General features: G+C 35.0%; 3 protein-coding genes across 7 annotated transcripts in view; 2 read left to right on the forward strand and 1 right to left on the reverse strand.

Annotated features, from left to right (window-relative positions):
• Positions 1 to 21122, reverse strand: part of LOC129790814 (E3 ubiquitin-protein ligase highwire) — a 52797-nt gene that overhangs the window by 14111 nt on the left and 17564 nt on the right. The window lies entirely within an intron of this gene.
• Positions 1694 to 15532, forward strand: LOC129790828 (uncharacterized). The gene is made up of 5 exons (XM_055828587.1): positions 1694 to 2135; positions 5856 to 7955; positions 12475 to 12739; positions 12809 to 14404; positions 14883 to 15532. Exons 2-5 carry the CDS (start codon positions 7422 to 7424, stop codon positions 15284 to 15286), a joined length of 2799 nt encoding a protein of 932 aa, XP_055684562.1. The 5' UTR covers positions 1694 to 2135; positions 5856 to 7421; the 3' UTR covers positions 15287 to 15532.
• On the forward strand, positions 16310 to 21103 carry LOC129790875 (uncharacterized). 4 transcript variants are annotated; one of them, XM_055828697.1, is made up of 4 exons: positions 16310 to 16447; positions 18645 to 18982; positions 19093 to 19633; positions 20255 to 21103. In XM_055828697.1, the coding sequence occupies exons 2-4, from the start codon at positions 18689 to 18691 to the stop codon at positions 20917 to 20919; spliced, it is 1500 nt and encodes a 499-aa protein (XP_055684672.1). In that variant the 5' UTR covers positions 16310 to 16447; positions 18645 to 18688; the 3' UTR covers positions 20920 to 21103. The 4 variants fall into 4 exon arrangements, with proteins under 4 accessions (XP_055684672.1, XP_055684670.1, XP_055684668.1 ...); XM_055828695.1 differs by having other exon boundaries at positions 16357 to 16529; XM_055828693.1 differs by lacking the exon at positions 16310 to 16447 and adding an exon at positions 16459 to 16477.

A 21122-nucleotide genomic window follows, 5' to 3' on the forward strand; every position in this document is an offset into this window, starting at 1 on the left:
CATGAAGATTTGGAACAAATTTGTTCCAAAAGCAGACCCAAGAAATTTCTCATCACAAAATTTTTATGTAAGCCCTCTCCCTTTTCCCAAACTTCTTCCGTGTGTGTACCCTTCCCCTTCGAATTCCCAGGAATAGCACACAAAACAATGCCCATGAGGGAGTTCTCCCTCATACAATACGATCCTCCGTATTTTTAGTTTTCACTTCACGTCCTTTGGCCATTGAGGAGACACGAAGGACTTTAATTTATCTATATTACAAATTCTTCCTTTTGTGTCCTTCCATACAACTAAAATCAACCATATCGAAACAAGGATCTTTTGAGATTTTCCGTGATTCCACAGAGAACCCAAAAAAAAGATAAAAATTGGCCCTATAAATTGACTACAGAGATTTTTTTGTACATTATTCTCCTCATACACTCATTCACCGCGATCTGCTGGTGGGCAAAAGGAGTTCTCAAAAAGAGATTAAGTTGATGAGACACAAAAAGTCCACCATATGGGAGCCAAAGTGTTGGCTAGAAAGAGAAATAATGCATAAATGTTGATCTCCTCCACCCTCTTCCACCATGATTTTATGCGTTTTATGAAATGAAAAACATCGAGAGTGAATGGGATTTATTTTTATTCAATTCTCATTTTGCTACTCTCCGTTGCTTCTGTCTTGCTCACATGCGTGTTATATACATATATACATACTGCTATTCGACTGCATCGGACAATGTTGTTTTACAAGAAAAAACACTGACAAGATGCCTATAAAAGACGCGTAATAAATACGCGTAATTTACCAAATGAATGCTGGAAAAACTGCTTGACCGATTTTTATAATTGTTCGTAAAAACTGAAATCTGACAACTAATCTTTATAATTTCCTTCCAGATTCAACTTCAACAAAATATCATAAAAAAACTTATCATATAACTTTAAAAACTTTTGCTTATATTTTTGAGTCAAACTTTAGTTTTCTAGACCAAGTCCTACTTTTTAATATCAGATTCTTAAGGCTATAATGTTAGGTAAAACTGAATGGATTTTTCGATGATTTCTACAACAATAATTTCAAATTTAAATATTCCAAAATTATGCACCCGTCTGCCTTTGGGCATTGAAATCAGTAAAGATCATCCATAAAAGAATTCAGCTCTGATTCAGCCGGACCTAATCTTAAAACCTAATAGAAACCTTTATAAGGCCTAGGTTTAAATGTATTTTGAGTTTAACAAAATAAGCACATCTTAAGAAATCTAGGTCTTTCTAACAAAAAAGAACTTAGGTCAAGCATAAAATATTAGCCTGACTTAAGAAATTTAAGCCGGACTTAGTAATGATCTTGCTAAACAAAAAAAAGGTCGTTAGTTTCCTCAGAGCTCAAACAGATTTTAAACTTTTCCTAGTACCTAGTTAGATCATGATATTTTATTTTTGCTTAATATTGCAGTTTTAAACACAAAAAACATCACAGATTTGTCTGAATTTTCAAATTATGGTCCTTCTTGGAACTTCTTGGAAGTCTGGTTTTCATAGTGGCAGTATCTAGGTTTTTTTCTACACGAATTTTCTACATGGATTTTCCTACACACACCATTCATTCTGTAACAATCTCTTCATCAGTGCTGCACACCAGCAACAAGTCACAGTCACACCAACCCATTCTATCTCTCAGCTTTGGGTTTTCAGTGCCTCTCCTCAGTGTCTCAGTGTATTCCGAAGAGCAAACAAGGGCGTTGATCAGTGATCGCGGCGCTACATTCATTCAACAATATACTATACACTGTGCAAGAAGGAACATTATATAGGCGGGGACCGCAAGAAGTTGTTCCGTGAAGACGGAAAGTGAGTGAAAAATCTTATGTGAACTTATATCAACTAATTATCTCTATCGCATATATTTAGTTGTATGTTGCATAAACACCCAACAACACCTTACTGTGAAAAAGCAATCAACTTGAGAGAATTGTGATTTTTTTTCCAACTCTCTGAAATATTCACGCGAACAATATTTTAATATTGGATGGAGTTACTCCCTCCCTTTTCGCTCCACGGTGTGCCGGAATAATATAAAGCATATATTCTTCGACACAATAATGATAATCACAATACAGCAAGGCTGCAAGTGTACTACACAGCAGGTAAGCCAGCGATGGAGTCTTTTGTTGTTGTTGTTGTTGAATAATTATAAATCCAACACTTTTTTTTTCTCTTTTTTTATGCATCGCGCAATGTAAGATGATTAAGAGTTAAAAAGACGTTCACAATTAAAATGTGGTGGAAATTAACTGTAATTAAATTAAACCCTGTAATCTTTTTCTACACACACCTTTTTCTTTACATTCATTCCACGAAAAAGTTCTTTTTGTGAAGAAGAAGAAAAAAAAAAGCCTGGCATTCCCTAATTAAATAGAATATTATGCATAGCACAAAGTGAGTAAATAAGAATTCAATTCTCTGTGCTTGGTGATAAAAGCAATTACAGTCGGTTTAGTTTCATTTTTTTTTGTAAACTTGACTGTCTCACTCTCTATTTAATTTTATTTCCACTTTACTGTGGATGGCGGTACAATTAGATTGAGGAGACAGCGCGAGAAGCCAGTGTGAGACTCATTTTTCACATCCGCTCCAGACAATTATTCCTGAGGAGTATACTGTGGAGATCATGAAATTTGTCCATCACACGCAGTCAACAGAATTCACTGCCAAACACCCGAAAAAAAAGTTTTTGTATCTTCACTGAGTTGCCCCCTCGCAGTTTCATGTTAAATTGTAAATTGTGTATTAGCATCACTTGATGTAATCGCAATATAATTGTACTTTACTGAGGTTGGGAATAAGAATGAAAAACTATATGAAAGAAAAAATTGTGTTCAGATGAGGTCACAAGGGGGAAATAAATTCCAAAAGCTTATTGAATGAGAGTTTGTTATTTACATTATTTATACGACTCTTGAAAATATGTACTGTAAAAACAACTTGTAATTGTCACGTTTTTATCTTAAGAGTACGTTCTTTAAGTCTTTTTGTATGTTTTGCTTTTGATTAAATTGTGTTAAGGCTATAATAGAGGGAAATGAGGAGAAATTGCGCATTTTTTATAATTATATTTTATACCGTCAATTGGAGAAAGTATTTAAAATATTTTATTACGCCTATCTATTTACATTCAAATTTATAAATTGAAGAAATTATTTGAATTACCCTGTAAGTAAATTATTTAAAGAATTATTTTCCTACGTGTATAAAATACACAATATGTAGATGAATAATCAATTTATTTAAAAGTGAAACATTTATGTGAGCAAATGCAAAAAAAATTAAACAAATAAAAGCATTACAAAACACTTTATGAAATACAAAATATGCAAATAAATAATGAATCATCTTTGATGTCTTCCTACATTAAATTATGAGATGTTTCATTCACTAAAATTCCATTTTCATCAACCAGAATGCAATTAGAAATGCAAATAATGCATTCGACATCTCCGTCATTTCTCCCTCTCTCATATAATTTGTATGATTTTCTTTGTGTCCCTCTCTCATGCTTGTTTTTTGCCCCTAAAAAGGTATTTTATCCATGAGACAACGACTAAATTATATGTTGCGTGTTTCTTGTGAATTAATTTTTCAAGATTAATTCACCTGCTACACTAATAAATGACAATCTCCTTCCATTCCAATTGCTTTTAAATTTTTTTTTTTGCAATTAAAATATGAGCTCAAGTGCATGCGCAGCATTTTGTCACAGTCTTCTCATATAGGCATTTGGGATAATGTAACGGCGCGCGCGTGAATCATTGAGTGTTGAGGGAAAAAGCATAGAAAAAGTCATAAGAAAATCCATTGAGAGTTATTTGCAATTCTAGACTCCATACATAGCACACAACTTTACATACTCTATGTGCAAAGTGCAATAAAAATTGAGCTAAAAATAAAATCTATCTCCACACTCTCTCTCTATCTAGAATATTCGTCTTTTCAAAACTCCCCCTCTCTTCCTGCGTCTTACAACAAATATTTACACCGTGAAGGAAACAATGCTAAAAGGTTTCTTTTTTTTTCTCCTTTTCTTCCAACTCCTGAAACCTTTTTTAGGAAAAAAGAGAAAAAAACTGGCCCCTTCGTAAAATGGATCGTCCGAGTAAAATTGCTCTTGTATATTTTTACGCAAAAATTGAGTCAAAGAGAACAAAAAAAAAGAATTTCACCCGAAGCGAAAAAGCATGCTAAATAAGACGAGCATGTGTCATTTGGTTTGTGCCCATCGGACGGCCGGCACAATTTTGCCATTGATTATTGTAATTAAATTCTTCTACACCTGCCATTGAAACTCACTTGGTGAATTCTTCGAAAATTGACGGGATATCTTTCACGAAAAAAGGCATGCAACACATTAAATGCTGCCGGCAGAGGACTTGCGCGCGCACATAAAAGCTCCAAATTAGTCAAGGAGGTGAGGCACGTTACAAAGGGGTGATGAAATAAAAGAGAAAGAATTCCTTATAGTCGAAAAACATGTCTTGATTCTACAATTAATTCCACCACTCTCCGATTAGTTGTTAATTTTATTCCATTCACACACTTGGGTCATTTCCTCAAAATAATAATTTCTCCCCACACGCAAACACCTCACAGAAGATTCACCACATGCGGCTTAACTAATTTCGATTTTACAGCCATATCAATCGACCTGTTTTAGCTGTGCTTGTCGATGTACTTCTTCTTTCTTTACTTCATCAGGGAATAAAAAAAAGAGCCCGGTGTCGTGAGAAATGAATAATTTAAAATTAAAATGCTTCTTTAAAAGCTTTTCGGATAAACATAATAAAGTAGCGTTGTCTAATTTAGTTAACATTCATTTACGTTTTTTATCCTTTTCCGTATTTTGATCAACTCAATTCGTATACAACGATTAATTAGTCAGTTAATGTAAGATTAAAGGTTATTTCTTGTAGATATGTTTTTCTTAAGTATTTGCCTATTACATAAGACTTTGGTTTTAGAAGAAAAACTAAAGAAAAAACATAAGATAATGATTTGTTAAAAATAATCAAGAATTGAATGAAATAATTTGTGTAGAAAGATTCTAATGAGAAGGACCGCATTCTTATAAAATTTTAACTCCTTTTTCGATTTATAGCCTTTATAATAATAATCTTAATCCATTTGCGTTTTTTGGGTCATACGTAGACCCAAATGTAAAACATTTTATTTTTCCAAATTCTTATAAATTGAATCGTTATTTCCAAGTTACAAATACATTACATTCATACTAAAGAGGCCAAAGGAGACTTTCTGACTGAGAAAAGTTCCCTGGAAGCATCCACAGAATAATTTTATCGTTATAAAAAGAGCACATAATTCAATGTTTCACATGGACGCGAAAGGGTTAACTGAATTAAACAAAAAGAAAAGAATAAAATTCATTTTATTTCTATTTCAAAAAGATTTTTTATTACCATCAAAATAAATAGATTTAGAATGAACAAAAACAGAAAGAAAGTATTTCTAGATCTCCAAAGATCATGTCTTACACAGCATAGTCTAAGCTTTTTGGAAGAGATCTTTCAAAACTTTCAAATACGATAGGTGATCTAATTCACTCCGTATGACGATATTCTCCTTCCTGCCTTTTTTTCTCGCGCTTTTCCGTAAATTTATGACTCATTTTCATAATAAAATTCCCATAGATCTGTTTTTTTTTTTAATGAAAACCAGTAGATTCGAACGCCTAAGAGAAATTTCTCAAAATAATTGCACCCTATTGCGCCATGGTGCTATTAAAAAAATCACATTCAACACATGCTAGTCTTGCTTATCTCACTTATATTATTACCATCGTCTTTTTTTTTCAGTGTATTCATATATGAGCTGGTGGAAGAGCTTCTGTGACGACTGACTCTACTCAAAAGTCAGAGCAACTCAAACCGAGTAGTTGCTCTTGAATCGATTAGCGCAAGAGAAGCAGTTTGTGATCAACATTCACACCGTGCAAGTCGTCTGATCGTCTCTCAACTCTACAGAGAAGAGCAAAAATTATTCTTATTGTGATCATTGAAAAAGAATTTGCGGATATTGTGCTTGGTGTGGGAGATAGGAAGCACACTGGTGGACGTGTTAAGAACAACAGAACCCCTTAGTCGTCTCATATAACACACGTATTGAATTTTTTTTTGAGAAAACTCCCAGTGAGAGGTTCTTTGTCTGATGAATTTCCAGTGAAGCCAGAGTGCGACAAAAAAATTATATAAAATCTGTGGTTGGAGATACATTGAAAATTGTTATAAAGTTGAGTTTCAAGAACACCAGGAACTGTGTGAGGCACACTAGTGGATTTATCAATCTCCCATATACACTACAGTGTGGTAGAGAGAACTTTGTGGAAAGATAAAACTTTTTTATCCATTTTATGCGACACACTTTAATATTATGTGCAAAGTATGTGTCATCGTGTGATAAAATTGCGTGCGAAAAACGACTTATGATTTTTCTCAAAAATAGTGTGATTAACAACAAAGCTATGTGATTAAAATAGATTATTCTGCGATGAACATTGAGAGGAGATTTTGGTGCAGAAAATAATTTGCCCCAAAGTGTTTTTGTGAGCTGAGTTTAAATGGCATTGAAAGCTTCTCTTTAATGTGTGTGATGGTGTAATATTTTGCCAAGATTCGGAAAATATTTAAAGTGATGATCATTCTGGGAGAATCATAAACATTGTGTACCGAAAAGCAAATAATTCTAATTTTAAAATCCTCCACATGCAATTGATCCACACCGCTCTGGAGATTGTGACAAATTTTCCCACAAATGAGTCAACACAATCAGTCAAAAATTGTAATTCAATACCGGGTGTCACAGTGAAGTGTTTCATTTGAATAAAAAAAAAAAACGAGAAAATCTCTCTGGAAAATATACATATAGTGTGGACTTCTAAAAATGTAAAAGCAAACAGGATGTCAAACATGTTTCTCCGGCGTATTTAAGAGTCAAGAAAAGAGGAGACATAATATTTTCCAAAAGACAAATAAGAAGGAGAAACATCGTGGAGTATCATAGATCAAGATCATTGCTCCCCATCTACGGCAAAAAGAATTTTTATATAGAACCCACAAGAGAGAGCCACCACAACTCAGTGCGATCTTGTATAATTTGTTGTTGGTGCACACAATTTATTTTATTTCTTTAATTGCCATCACGGAGCAAAAAAAAGACGTCAAGACTAAGGTATATAACCGCAAGAAGTGAGGAGAAAAGCGTCTCAGACGTGATTTTTGAAAAAAAATAAAACTGTAAAAGTCAATGGAATTTCTGCATTTACACAGTAGAGCTTTCTCTGTTTAATGGAAAATCGTATAGAAAGAAAATCATAATTCTGTCGCAAGCGAAAAAATCCTTCTCTCGAAGCGTCCAAATGAATAATGAAAAAAATGAACCAATTCCCGAAAGCGACATCAGCAAACTGTGTGCTCTTGTTCGCCGTGTGCCTTACTACATTAGCGCTGTGCACAGCAAAACATGAGGAGGATTCCTTCGTCGCCCAATGGGCTCCCGTCAGAAATAAACGCGTGAATCACCATGAAAAGCATGAAAATGTGATAATTTCGCATGAAAATGAACTGCCCAAATCACTGTGGAGCAACTTAATTTCCCCAAATGAGGCGCAACACGATGAGAAGTTCAAATCAGCCACACATGGTGAGAGAATCATCTCAAATATTCAAGCTACTACCACCGGAAGTGCTCCACTTGGAGATGCACCATCAATTCCACCGTCCCGCCGGCGCATCAAAGGTATGGCTGAGATGAATTCTGCAATGCCACATTCGTCACGACATTCACTTCATCGCCGAGACGTTCGACGCACCGAAACGTCACACAATTTGTGCAGTACAGAATGGTGCAAATGTACAGGGAACGAGATACGGGATGTTAAATGCAATCTGCCGAGTCAGGTGAGTGTCATTCCACCCATATAAGTAGATCAACCATATCTAATTGATTCCCCCAGTGAATTGATATTAATTTACTCAATCAACCGATCGTCAGAGTCATAGGTCACGCCTTCTCTTCTTTTTTTTTTGCACAAAGACTTTCTCAAGCGTTTAATATGTTTTGAGATGAGATTTTTTTAACAGAAGTTTTATGCTTTATTCTGTAAAAAAAATTTAATTGGAACACGTAGTCGTGTCGTCAGAAAAATAAATGAGATCACTGTCCTTGGAAGTCATGAAGTTCTTACTAATCAAAGATGAAGCTTCAACGAATTATTTGTTTATCCCAACCTTTTCCTTTCTTAATTAGACATTTAAAGGAGTTTATTCGCTTCGTATGAAAAAAAATCCTTCATTCGGGAGGTCAAACAGGACACAGGCGACGTGCGCAGTCTTGTAAAGGATCAAAATAGAAAAATTAATCATCAAAGAGACATTTTATTTTCCTCTGAGATCAGCCGGGAAAAACATCAAAATTTTGCTTAAAAATATGCACAGTGACGTCACTATTGTGTATTTCTCCTTTTCAATGCTTGTAGCTTTCGCGTTGATATTTCTGTGATAATTTCAATGAAGATCTTTTTATCCTTTATTATTTTAAAGGAACAAAAAATATAATAATGACGTCAGTGTTTAAATTTTCGAGTAAAATTTTCCAATTTTTTTGCAGCTGATTTGAGTAGAAAATTGGAAATATCATTTTCTTTTTTTATCCTTTACAAAATTAGGTGTATCCTGATTGCATCCTCAATTTAGGAGCTTTTCTTAAGGAATATGTGCCAATGCCTTTCAGATGAAATTATTTCTTACATCGCGCAGTGTCTTTGTATACTTTAGTGGTTTACCACTGTACCACCTTATTTTGAATGAGAATCTCCGCTTTTAGAAGATTTTACAATCATTTTATGTAATTTCAAACGGTTTAGTCTAAGATATCAAACAGTTGAAATTAAAGATATATTCATAAAAGCAAATGTGTATCAGTAGAGGTAGTCAGAAAGTAATAAAATTGTTTATTAAATTTTGTTTCAAATTCCGAGATTTTTGTCTGAGAAAATTCTTGATCAGAGATCAGAAAACCGTTTTCCCAAAATTTCCAGCTCTGTTCTTTGTAAAAAGATTTATATTTCTTAAAGTTAGAGTAAGAACTTTATTAGGGTTATCTAATTGAATTAATGAGCGAGCTTTAAAGCTCCAGAAACATTCTTAGCATGACCTTCAAACGTACAAAATTCAAAAAAAAATATCGATCACAATAAAGGATTTAATTTACCTCGAAACCAATGCGAAAAAAAAAATTAAAACTCATTTTAATCCCAGAGCAGTTTCAGTAGAAATGTTGTTGATTTTAGAGAACGCGTGTGGTGCGTAAAATTGATCCATGAACGAATTTGGAACCTCCCAACCGATAAAAAAAACATTATTTTAGTCGGAACTTCAAAAGTCTCAATTGCAAAAGTGATGTGGGGTGGAAAACTTCATCTCCATTGTCTACCACAGTGTGGAATTCTTTTACAATATAATAGCCCCGGGGGAACTACTTTAATATAGATTGTTTTCAATGCGTATCAACATTGTATGGGTATAAATAGGAGATAATTGAATAATTTGATCGTTCACCGAGTCACAATTGAAACCAATTCGAGTCCCTCTTTGCTCTTGATATTCTTTTTGAATGCCATCGTGAGCCTTCCTGTTGGGTGTTGTACACAGAATGTGTGTTGAACATAATATTAAACTCTCTTTTCGTCCGACAAAATATTGTTGTGGGCTGACTAATTCAGATGGAATTGAGATGGGGGGGTGGTGAAGTTACAAAATAGAATCAAGTTCAAAACCATATTGATATACAAATCGAAAATGTGAAGGAGGATGTTCCATTCAATATGTTGCATGAGGAAGGGTCAAATTAATCACAAAACTCAAGAAGAGAGTGCCTACAAGAATCCATTTTCGATAGTGGTCCACATTTTCACTTTACGGGACGTATTTTTAGACACGAGTGAGATTGATTTGGAATTTCCCCCTCGAAAGAGACAAAAGGCTTTATTGTACATTCACATTTTCTTCTTGCTTTGCATTTTCAAATGTTATTTTCTTCGTGATCGCCTTCCGTGTGTGTGGAGATCTTCAAATTTGGTTGGGATGCCCTGCCCTATATACTGCAGTGTTTGCCTGAGAAATGCGTTTATGGCGACGTTGAGCTCAAAATGCATTTTTCATGCCCAAATAACACACGCCTGTAGTGGGCTTTAAGACGACGAATAAATAGCCTCGAAGAGACCCCAAATGCGATAAGATAAATGTTGTGCAAGAGGGAGAGAAGAGAAACATAATATAAGAAAGAAAGTGATAAGAATTGAAACTAAAATATTATATTGAATGGTTTGTGAGGGAAAAATTTCACAGACAGATACTTCTTCTCTTCCCTTTTTCTGGGTCATTAGGGGGAATTAATTGTTTAATTTGAATGACAGTGAGACGTCTCTTATCCACACCGCCCAACAGATAAGCCGGAAATTGTTGTGAGATACATGGCGATATTGGTTCACTCATGTTGTTGTCAATCAACTTCGCTTTCAGTGTGAATCACGGGCAGAGGCAAAATATTTTTATTGAAGAGAAAAATAAGATTTTCTTTGCTTTATGTAAAAATAGCAAAAATAGCAATAAACATTACTTCATCTGGCTAATTTATTTCTCTGCAAAGTTTTTCTTTCTCCTCTGTGAACACTTTAAAATGTTTATTCACATAACATGAAGATTATTTGCTTTATGATTGCTTCACTTAGAATAATAAATTTCATGTAATTTCAATATTTCTTTCGAAATTATGTATTCATGTGGGCGAATTTTTGATCCCAATATTCTAAGGGATGGTCACGTTATTTTGGAAACTCGGGGACTTTCAAAAGCGATTTTCAAGCCAATTTTGAAACCAAAAATTCGAAATTTGCTTGCACTCTTGTTAAATGGCCAAATACTGATAAGAATTCAGTACTTTCGATTTAAAAAATAAATTTTTGTGCTCAAAAAAATTATTTGAAATTCTCACATTTTGGCCATTTTGTTCCTGTAGAGTTTCCAAAATAACGTGACCATCCCTTATTACTAAAAGAATTTTCACTTTCTTGCCTCTGAGTGAAGTTCATTGTCAGATATTTCTTGTAATTCCTCCAACTGATTGACTTTGACCTTTTGTCAAGTAATGCATGAAGGTTTCATGCTTGAATAGAAGGGAAACTAAAACCACTATCCAGACGTCTGGTGGTATTTTTTGCATAAATATAATATAAAAAAGTGACTCATATCAATATTTATAGAGCAATATGCAGATAAATTCACCGTAGATAAAGCTTATCTTATCAAGTCAACAAATTAGCAACATTTGGGCAACTTTACCTTGAATTTAGCTTCGAATCTTTCGAAATTTATTGGGGCTTGAGTAACATTTTATCGTGCCAATATGTTCACGAGAGATAGCAAATTCATGTTGATGAAATTCCTTTAAAGAGTTATATTAATAAAAATGTGAATTTTTATTAATTTTAGGACTTCGGGTAAGATATTTTCTACTTTTTCTTAAATTCAGCTAAGAAAGGTTTAAACTTAAAAATGCATAAACCTTAACCTCTTAACATCTTTCTTAATACGAATAAAATTGCTGTGAAAAAATTCCTAATTCTTGGGCATTAGAATTAAACATTTTTTAAGAATGTGAAGATGCTTTTTTTTAAATTTACATTGACAACTTTTTTTCTCAAAAAACCCCACAATGATCTCTTAAATTTATGTATTTCCTCCCAAAAGCAACATGTCTTTTAAATAAACTATTTTAACGATAATCGTTAGTTTTATAGCCGTCATTACATTTAATTGAAAATGCCATCTCATTAGGGATTCGTGTGCGCGAAAAAAAGATGTTTCTTTTCATATCACGGCAATAAAATGATTTTCACACTTTTGCCACTTCTTTGGTTATATTACTATTGCCATGGATGCCAGCCCGGAGTTGATTATAAAAATAAACGTTTGAATTTTGCTGGTATAGGCACAATTAGCATGGGTGATCATTAGAAAATGACTGCCTTTGTTCATTTGTACAAATACTCTTCGGTTTCTCATGTATATTATAATCCACACAAGATGCTTGAGATGTCAGAGAGAGAGAAGGAGGTGTGGGTGTCAAGGATTGACCCACAACATGGTGAAGATTAGTCGCTGCTTGTTACTCAATTAGACAAGGAGTAGCATTTTGTATTGTTTAGTTACACACATTGAGTACGAAACATCTGAGGAAATTGATGCTGAAATGTGCGCATTTTCTTTCCACCCACACATTCCCCACCCATTGTTTACACCGGCATTGAGCGTCCCCCTCTGATGCACCCAAAAAAAGAATTTACAAACAAATCTATTATCTCATTGATGATGAATAAGTTGCTAATGCTCTCCTCTTTTTTTCTGCTTCTCCCTACAGCCAATAACTTTCGATAAGCAATATTCTATTCCGAATGATGCACGATCGTTGATTGTTGATTTGAACACCAAGACACGCCTTACGGTTCACCGAGGATTCTTCCAGGACAATAGGATTAATCGCATTTCATTCCGCGGTCCTGAAAAAAATTCCGGAGCTCACGTGGAATTTCTCTCGAATGCCTTGGAAGGTAACAGAGCACCCAACCCTGAGATTGAGATCATAAACTGTGACACAGTTGTTTTCAAAAATGGAACATTCCACGGTTAGTTTAGCATTACACAAACACCACTGATTTATTTTTAATTTCTTTGCTTTGCTCAATATTTTACAGGTGAAATAAATTTGAATGTAGCCAAATGCCAAAATGTTATTGTCTCCGATGGTTCTCTAAGTCTGGCAAGTTTTACTGCGACTTTCGATGGAATTAGGGATTTGCGGATGAATACCAATGCCCTCAATGGTGGTGCCAATTCTCGAATTCATATTGCCAACAGCTTTATTGAGCGCTTTGAGAAAATTGGGAATACAATGAAAGAAATAAGAATTACAAATTCTACAATCCGAGAAATAGCTGCGAATGCATTTAATTTCAACGAATTACACTCAATCGTCCTGGAGAAGTCAGTTATAGACAAAATTGAAACATTAGCTTTTACCAATGGGCATAGTCAATCGCTGCAAATAATTGGGTGCAACATAACGAAAATAGCGAATCAAGCATTTTTTGGAGTTGCATTCGATGCAATGACATTCGAAGGGAACACAGTAAAAACTATTGAGGAAAATGGAATAAGTGCAGCGTCTGTAAATGCGAGTATATCGTACAATAGAATTGAAAAAACTGGCAACAACTGGCTGACAATCACTCAATTCACCAATTTTGACGTCAACAACAACTCCTTTTGGGAATTTCGTAAATTGGGAACTGAACGTTCTTCAAAAATGGAACGCTGCAGCTTCTTTCGCAATACCATAGCACATGCTATGAGCAACAGCATGGAACTTCCCGAAAGTTGTGTGATAAAGGATGTTTTTTTCAACACTACTTGCACGTGCAACCCTCAGTGGTTGAAGAATTTAATGAAGAACTACATAGAGCTCGAAAAGAACAGCTTTTGTAGCACAGATGATAGTATAAGGTACTGCTTCAATTCAAGCCTAATACGAGCATCAACGTACAGGCGTGAGGTCTGCGATGATTCCCCAACCCTTGACTGTATTAAGAATCAGAAAGAACCAAAACTTGAGGGAAATTTCATAAGACCCAATGATGGAGACAAGAATAATGGGCAGGTTAGCATACTCTACTACATCGCAGGTGGTGTAACGTGTATCATTGTTCTCATTATCCTCATTGGAATTTTAATTGTTTACTGCCGAAAGAAGGGAAAGCGGCATGATAGAGCAGAACTGATAACTCCCACGCCTGAGCATTCACATCACAGTGTTGAAAGAGCACCGCCCAAATCAACGAGAATCTTCACACCTGAAGATCGTTTAATCATCAACCAAACTCTCGAACGAATGAAGGCTAAACATCCACCGGAGAAGTACGATCATGTCTTCAACTATACGCAAAAGTTGATGAATGGCAGTTTGACGGAAAGTGAGAAAGTTCTAACTATTGGTGAAGTTGTTCAGACGCTGAGAGAGTGCGAAAACAGCGGAGAGGATTTTGTCGCCTTCACGGATATCCTGTACAAACATCTAGCTCCAAAGGACAACAACCAAAATGACCCAGTCTATGCGGAACCAAATCTCGCCGTCAGCAGTGACGGAGAAGATCGCAACACTCAACTGGATCTCAATCACATCTACGCCGAACCACACAGTGTTCAACAGCCTCTACTTAACAACGAGTATGCATTTCCGGTGGATCGAAACACCGAAACAGGACTCTACACCGAACCAGTGGTCAGCCCTAGAGGTGAGATCATCCTTTTTAAACTAATTCAAAATCCAATGAATTAAAAAAAAACTCTCTCTCGGCACAGATAAATCATGATAAAGTGGGTGAAAAAAAATCTTTTCCTCCTTGGTGTGGAAAAAAATTATTCAAAAATGAATCAGAGTAAATATTTACAAGAGAGAATTTGTTTGAGAAAGTGTTGGAATTGATGGCTTTGCTATTTTCGCACTCTTGCTAATTTTAACACAATTCCGATTGGGTTAAGCTAAGCTCGAGTGTATTTGTTTTAATCATTGTAACAAATTTGCTAGACATATTTCAATTTACCACATTGTTGAAAATAGAATTTCAAATTTTAAATTTTAAATTCTCTTTAGCATGAATTTTAAGAGTTTTCCGTTTGGGAAATTTAATAAGAATTAAATGAAATATCTTTGATTTCTTGATTTTGCGTTTATTATTTTTTTCATTAATCTTAGAATCAATTATTTCACAGAACCGCAACGGAAATTAATCAGTCCTTATGCGATTGGGGGAACAACAGTGCCACACGAGACAGGACGAACGACACCACCAAATCTCCCGGATGTCCTGTCCCAATCAACAGCGCCATCCTCATCGGAACCACCCCTACTGCCATCCGGCAATGTCCAACGTATTGCAAATTCCTTTGCAAACAATCCCAATTTTCACATAACGCGATCTCCACTAACCAATCGCAAAATACCAAAGTACACCATTCCAGCATCAAAGGGGGGACAAATGAAGAGTAATTCTGCTGAGCGGAAACACTCTGGCCCCTCAGGGCTCCACAAGAAGGACTCCGCGTCATCTGATCACTCAGGTGGGAGCGACATTACCGTGAAAATGGACGACGTTATAGATTATGCCGACGCATAGGAATTGATCTTGGTGCGATCATCACCAGCGATTGGGGTGTATTTATGATGAACAGAAAAGACTAAAAACAAAAATAGTTTTAAATGAATTGGACATAGCAAAAGGAAAATCTAGTTATTTTGCATCTTCCACACTTATTCGATAAGATTTTATACTACGTGATATTAATTATATAAAAGAAAATTGAATTTACATTTACTGTGTAGAAAAATAACACTTTTCACACTAATAAAGAAGTTAAATGAAGAGCGATTTTATTCTTAATTTTCTCGGCTTTCAAACTTGGGTTCTTCATCAGGCCTTTCAGAATTTTTAAAAAAGATTCTTTAACATTTGAATATCAAAAGATTTTGATTGATTTGCATTAGAATTGAATTAATGCTTATTTTTGAAATATTGAATTAATTTTCAACAAAAAGTACGCAAAAAAGTAAGTAATTGAATAAAAAAATTAATAAAATTTTAGCACTTTTCATACCTTAAAAAATTATCACTAAAAGTTAATTAATCAATACTCTACAATTGGACTGAAAAAATTTAGAAGGCCTGATGAAGAGAACGATCATTATTTGAGAAGTTGAAATGACCAAAAAATAAACGAAAATCCGCCTTTTCCATTTTCCCTTGAAATGAAATATTCTGATTAAATTTTCAAGTTTCTCTTTTTCTTCTTCTTCTTATCCGATCGAGAGTGATCTTCCCTTTTGTATAAAACCTCCACAAGAGATTTACATCTAATTATTTTAAAAGACTTCTAAGAAGATCGTCTGCAGAGAGAATGAAAGATCACTCCAGAAAACACCCACAGTGCGTTTATTCTTGATACGATCAATTCCACACGATCACCATTGCAACCTCAGCAAAATATATTGTATTTTGAACTATTCACAGAGAGATGGCAAAAGAGAACTATTGTGTGTTTTGTTTGCTTCTAATTGCGCAACACAACCACATCTACATGTTAAATGTAAGTACTCGCGGGAAAAATACCCGCGATCGCTTGACGATCGCATGTGATCAGTCAGAGTTTCCATTTCAATTCATAATGCCACAAGATGTGAAGAAAATTCAGTGATTGCGGAGAACTCACACCGAAAGGATGTTGTCGATCATCGGTGCTCGCGTGTATATTTATAAAATTTAGTGAAGATCGCGCTGCTGGTAATCAATTAAAGCGACTAAATACATAAAGTGTGATCATTAATGGATTGCATTATATATTTTTCCAACGATAAAAATATCAGTGAAGTCATAAGATTTTTTTTAATACTCGCACTTTTCTCTCTTTCTCCGCCCCACTGAACACACAAACACGTGGATTTGAAAATTCTAAATAGTAATTTGAGGGAAACTCTGTTCATTACATTTTCGCTTCTACTCCACCTCCTCCGCCTTCAACACAGCGAGGAAATAGAAAGTTGCTTACGTGCAGTGCAAGGAGAAGTTTTTCAACATCCTCTTCTGAGTTTTTTTTTTTATTAAAGGGGAGGCAGTTAAAAAGAGAGAGAAAAGTCACCACCAAGGCCAAAAATTCAATTAAACTCCAACAGTGTTGATAACAGAGACTTCTTATTTTCCTAACACTTTCTGTGTGACACTCTCGGTGTCGTTATGAGTGCATAATTAGAGGAGGATATGAATTGAATAGTTTTTCAACACTTTCCCCCAAAAACTCCCACTAAATAATGGCTTAATAATTTTAACTTATAACCCATTCAGTTACTTTTTTAGCCGGAAAAAGAAAGTCCAAATTTTCCATTTATGTGTCAACAAGAGGTGCTTTTTATTTGAACTGCAAACACGCATTTTCTTCCTTCGTACTGCACGCATAACCGCGTGTACTTAAAGTACTCTCAAAGTATAAAGAGGAAGCCTCAAATTTGTTGTGTTGTGAACTACATTTTTCTCAATCAACCGACAATTGAGCGTACTTAACGTGTCAATAATATCCCGACCTCTCGGTATCATGTGAAGAACGCTAATTCAGCGCACAAGAATTAGTTTCATGGCAATAACAGCTTCAAAAAAAAAAACATCCACCTCTTTACTCCATGCGGATTATTGGTCAACAGTAAACAGCTAATTTCGTCATCAATGGGCATTACACAAAAATTCAATTGTGTATTAATTTCAATTAGGTAAATAGACCGCCTTTGGTCCATCCCATCCACCTGCCGATTCAGGGATTTTGCAACTAAGCGAAGGTGGAAAAGTTTGCTTAAATATTTAATTTTTTTTTCAATTTGATTTGATAAATATAGAGACGTTGTTATTCTTACTAATTTAGATACCTAAGCAATTTAAAGAATAAATTCTCAAAAAAAACTTTCTTTTTTAAAGCTCCATCTATTTTTTTTTAATATTTTGTATAAAAATTAAAAAAAAAATTGTTTTAAAGATATTAGAATATTGCAAAAACTCATAAACAAAATTCTAATGTTATTTTTTTAATTTAATTTTTATTTTGAATTATTGGCAAAAAGAACTAAATTTAATAATTCCGACTTGCCGGCAAGATTCTAGCTATCCTAGCTTTCTTTTATTACAAAAGAAAGTTAAAAAAAAATGATTTCAAAAATCTTCGTAAATCTTCTAGTTTAAAAGGTCTTTAAAATAAAAAAAATTCGAAAAAAACCGATAAAACTTTTTATTAAATTTTAAAAATTTGAAAAGTAGGTAGGCTAGCTAGTAGAATGCAAAATATTGAAAAAAATATTTTAAAGAAACCTTTAAAAAAAATTTTACAAAGAAGTTCCTCGTTCATGTATTCTAACGTAATCCTCAATATCTGGATACCAAACCCTCAAAGATTAAAAAAAATGTAATTAGATGCGTCATTTAAACGACTTTATCAACCTAATTCTGCCCAACCAGACATAGTGACGCCCCTAGAAGATTCCAAAAAAAATCTTTTCTCAACAAATTAGGCAAATAATCTCAAAATGAGCCACAATTTAACCTTTTTGCCGGCAATTTCATCCCATTTAATGAATAAAATAATTGCAAAATCCCACCGCTGACCTTCCTTTAGGCACGCCACTGACTCTTTTTTTGTCTCTAAACCACAAAACACTCAAACTTTATCGTCAATTCTCGCACACACATCAGCAAAAATTCTCTCTGATAAAATTTTCCAAGAATACATAACGCGGTGCGTTCGATTTTGCTATCTTATCTGTTGGTTGAGCGAAAGAAAGGAAAATACGCCTTCATATACCTGATAAACGCAATTTTTTCACACTTCTCTTACTCACCAATTGCCGCACACAATTAGATCACGAAAAGTTCTTGCCAGGGAGTTCACGATTTTGTGAATTCCATAAGAATTTATTCATTTTTTTCTTTTTTTTTTTTAAAGAAATCTTTTAGTGAGGAGTTTTAAGGAACAAAAAGTGTGTGAAGATGCTACGGGAGAGAGGATATTTTATCTTCCTCCTCCTATTTGCGAGTGAATGTTTAATGGTGCATGGAAGTGATTACAGTCATGAATACATTGAGGACGTTGATAAAAATGCGGGTGATCAATTTGTGAGCAATGAAGACGTTGAATTATTGAGGCCAGAACGGGTGAATCATGAACCCAATGAAGACTACGATCGTGAAGATACGGACACTATTTTCCAGAACACCCCACCGCAGGTTCACTGCATCCACCGCGATCAGGGGCGTATTTGTGATTGTGGATTTCGCAATGAGGTAAGCATAAAATGGGGCTACACCGAGAGAATATCGAGAGCTTCTGCTTCAGAGTAAATATTTGCACAAAACTTCACGCGAAAATCAAACATTTCGTGACTTTTTTTTAGGAAGCCGTCTTGCCCATAATGATGGGGAGTATTGCTCATGTGACGGTGAGCAATTGTAAATTCGTCCGGGTACTCAATGGCACCTTCAGCGCCCTCACAATGCTCACACGGGTCACCTTTGTTAACATCGAGGATCTCGTGCTGGATGAAAACTCCCTCTCATTCCCACGCCAATCCCTACAGCTACGTGTCACGCTGTCTTTCGATAATGTCATCATTGAACAAATACCCTCTCATGCCATTAATGGCTTCATCAATGGGCTAACGTTTGAGAGGTGTCGCATTGGGTGGATCAGCCCCTTTGCAGTGACGGGAATTAGGCTTAGACTTGATGCATTTGCCATTCGAAATACCTTCATAAGTCGCATTGAGCATCAGGCATTCAAAAAATTCACCACTTCCACATTCCAAATTACAAATTGCACCGTAAGAAGTCAACTACCCTCGAGGAGTTTCTACGATCTCGACGTTCTAAGTTCTCTGCACATCTCCCATAATAACTTCACAGGACGCATCCATTCGAGAGCTTTTGATTTTCAAGGTGAGTTAATTTGCTAAACTCAATTTGAATCAATTAAAATCAAACTGATTTCAATTTAATAAACCGAATTTTACTATAAACGACAGTTGCATTCAAATTTGAAGTTTTTGACAATTTAACTGATATTCTAACGTTTGACGTTCATTTGACGTTCATTTGACGTTTTTTTTTAAAGGTTGACGTTCAATTTGTTTGAACAGTAGACATTTGTGTCTTAAGTTTCTCGTTCGTTTTCTAACATTTGATGTTCAATTTTTAGCTTTGGATGATTATTCTAACATTTAAGACTTGACGTTTCTTTTTTTAACGTTTAACATCTTTGACATTTATGCTGACATTTGATGTTTCTGCATTAAAGTTTGACGTTTCTTTTCTAAATTTATAACACATTAACGTTTGACGTTTGTTCTAATTTTTAACCGTTATTCTGACGTTTGACATTAAATTTTCAAACACTTAACGTCCATTCTAACGATTAATCTTTTTCTATCATTTTTTAACGTTTAAAAATCCTCTTTTAATTTTTTTCGAGTAATATTTAGCTTGGAATTTTCTTTTGATCTCCAAAGAAAAATTAAAATTTTGCATTGAAAACTAATTGAAAATTAATTTCCTCAACAGTTGTGAGCAACGTTGGGATCTTCCAGAACTACTTTGGAGGCCTCAGTGGGCAGAGCTTTGTCATGTCAACCATCAATATGCCCTTCATAACGGAGAACAACATCAGTTTGGCTGAAACACGAGCTTTTATTGCCATTGTGGTTGAGAGGGACGTCCAGCGACGGCTCAATGAGCCCTTGTTTTTGGATTTCTCCCGCAACAACTTCGACACCCCCGACTGGCCTCAACCACTGATCTTTGCCCCGGAATTTCGTCTCATCTTCACGCGCAATCAATTCATCACGCCCATCACGTGTGCCCAACTAAATCGAATACGCGACAATGAGTTCTTCAATCTCTTCTCCAGTGAAACCTTCTTTAGGCTCAGTGACTACATAATTGACGGGGGTAGTGCGGAAGTTGGTGGGAGGGATGATGTCTTCTCATTTGCCTACATTACTGAGAATTTCTGCATTGAATCATCCTACTTTTGGTGGATTATCTTGGGTATTATTCTCTTTGTTCTCCTCCTACTTGTTATCTTTATGATTCTCCTGTGTGTCTGGTGGAGGAAGCAAAAGGAAAAGAGACGATTGGAAATAATCCAACCAGAGGGAAAAACCTACCGTGAAACCCAAATTGTCATGCAAATTGAAAATCATGGACTCTTGAAGACTGACTTGTAAAACAAATTCTTAGTCACACGAATGTTAATTTATGTGTAAAAGATTTTTAGTTATTTAAGGAATTTTCTTTTGTGTAGAAAGAGGCCGAAGTCTAACTATGTATTAGGCACACTACTAAGTCAATTTGTGATCAAATGTTCCTAGAGGAAATACAAAGAATAATGTAGGATAGGGAAGAACAAAAGGTTGTTTTAGTTACTCAC

This window comes from Lutzomyia longipalpis, chromosome 2 (genome assembly GCF_024334085.1).
Source record: "Lutzomyia longipalpis isolate SR_M1_2022 chromosome 2, ASM2433408v1".
NCBI classification, from domain to species: domain Eukaryota; kingdom Metazoa; phylum Arthropoda; class Insecta; order Diptera; family Psychodidae; genus Lutzomyia; species Lutzomyia longipalpis.

Bases quoted from the DNA above. Each gene is read 5' to 3' on its own strand.
- LOC129790875 (XM_055828697.1), top strand. From the start codon at position 18,689: ATGCTACGGGAGAGAGGATATTTTATCTTCCTCCTCCTATTTGCGAGT. The intron at 18,983-19,092 runs GTAAGCATAAAA...ACTTTTTTTTAG, and splicing joins ATTGTGGATTTCGCAATGAG to GAAGCCGTCTTGCCCATAAT. The intron at 19,634-20,254 runs GTGAGTTAATTT...TTTCCTCAACAG, and splicing joins GAGAGCTTTTGATTTTCAAG to TTGTGAGCAACGTTGGGATC.
- LOC129790828 (XM_055828587.1), top strand. From the start codon at position 7,422: ATGAAAAAAATGAACCAATTCCCGAAAGCGACATCAGCAAACTGTGTG. The intron at 7,956-12,474 runs GTGAGTGTCATT...TTCTCCCTACAG, and splicing joins AATGCAATCTGCCGAGTCAG to CCAATAACTTTCGATAAGCA. The intron at 12,740-12,808 runs GTTAGTTTAGCA...AATATTTTACAG, and splicing joins CAAAAATGGAACATTCCACG to GTGAAATAAATTTGAATGTA.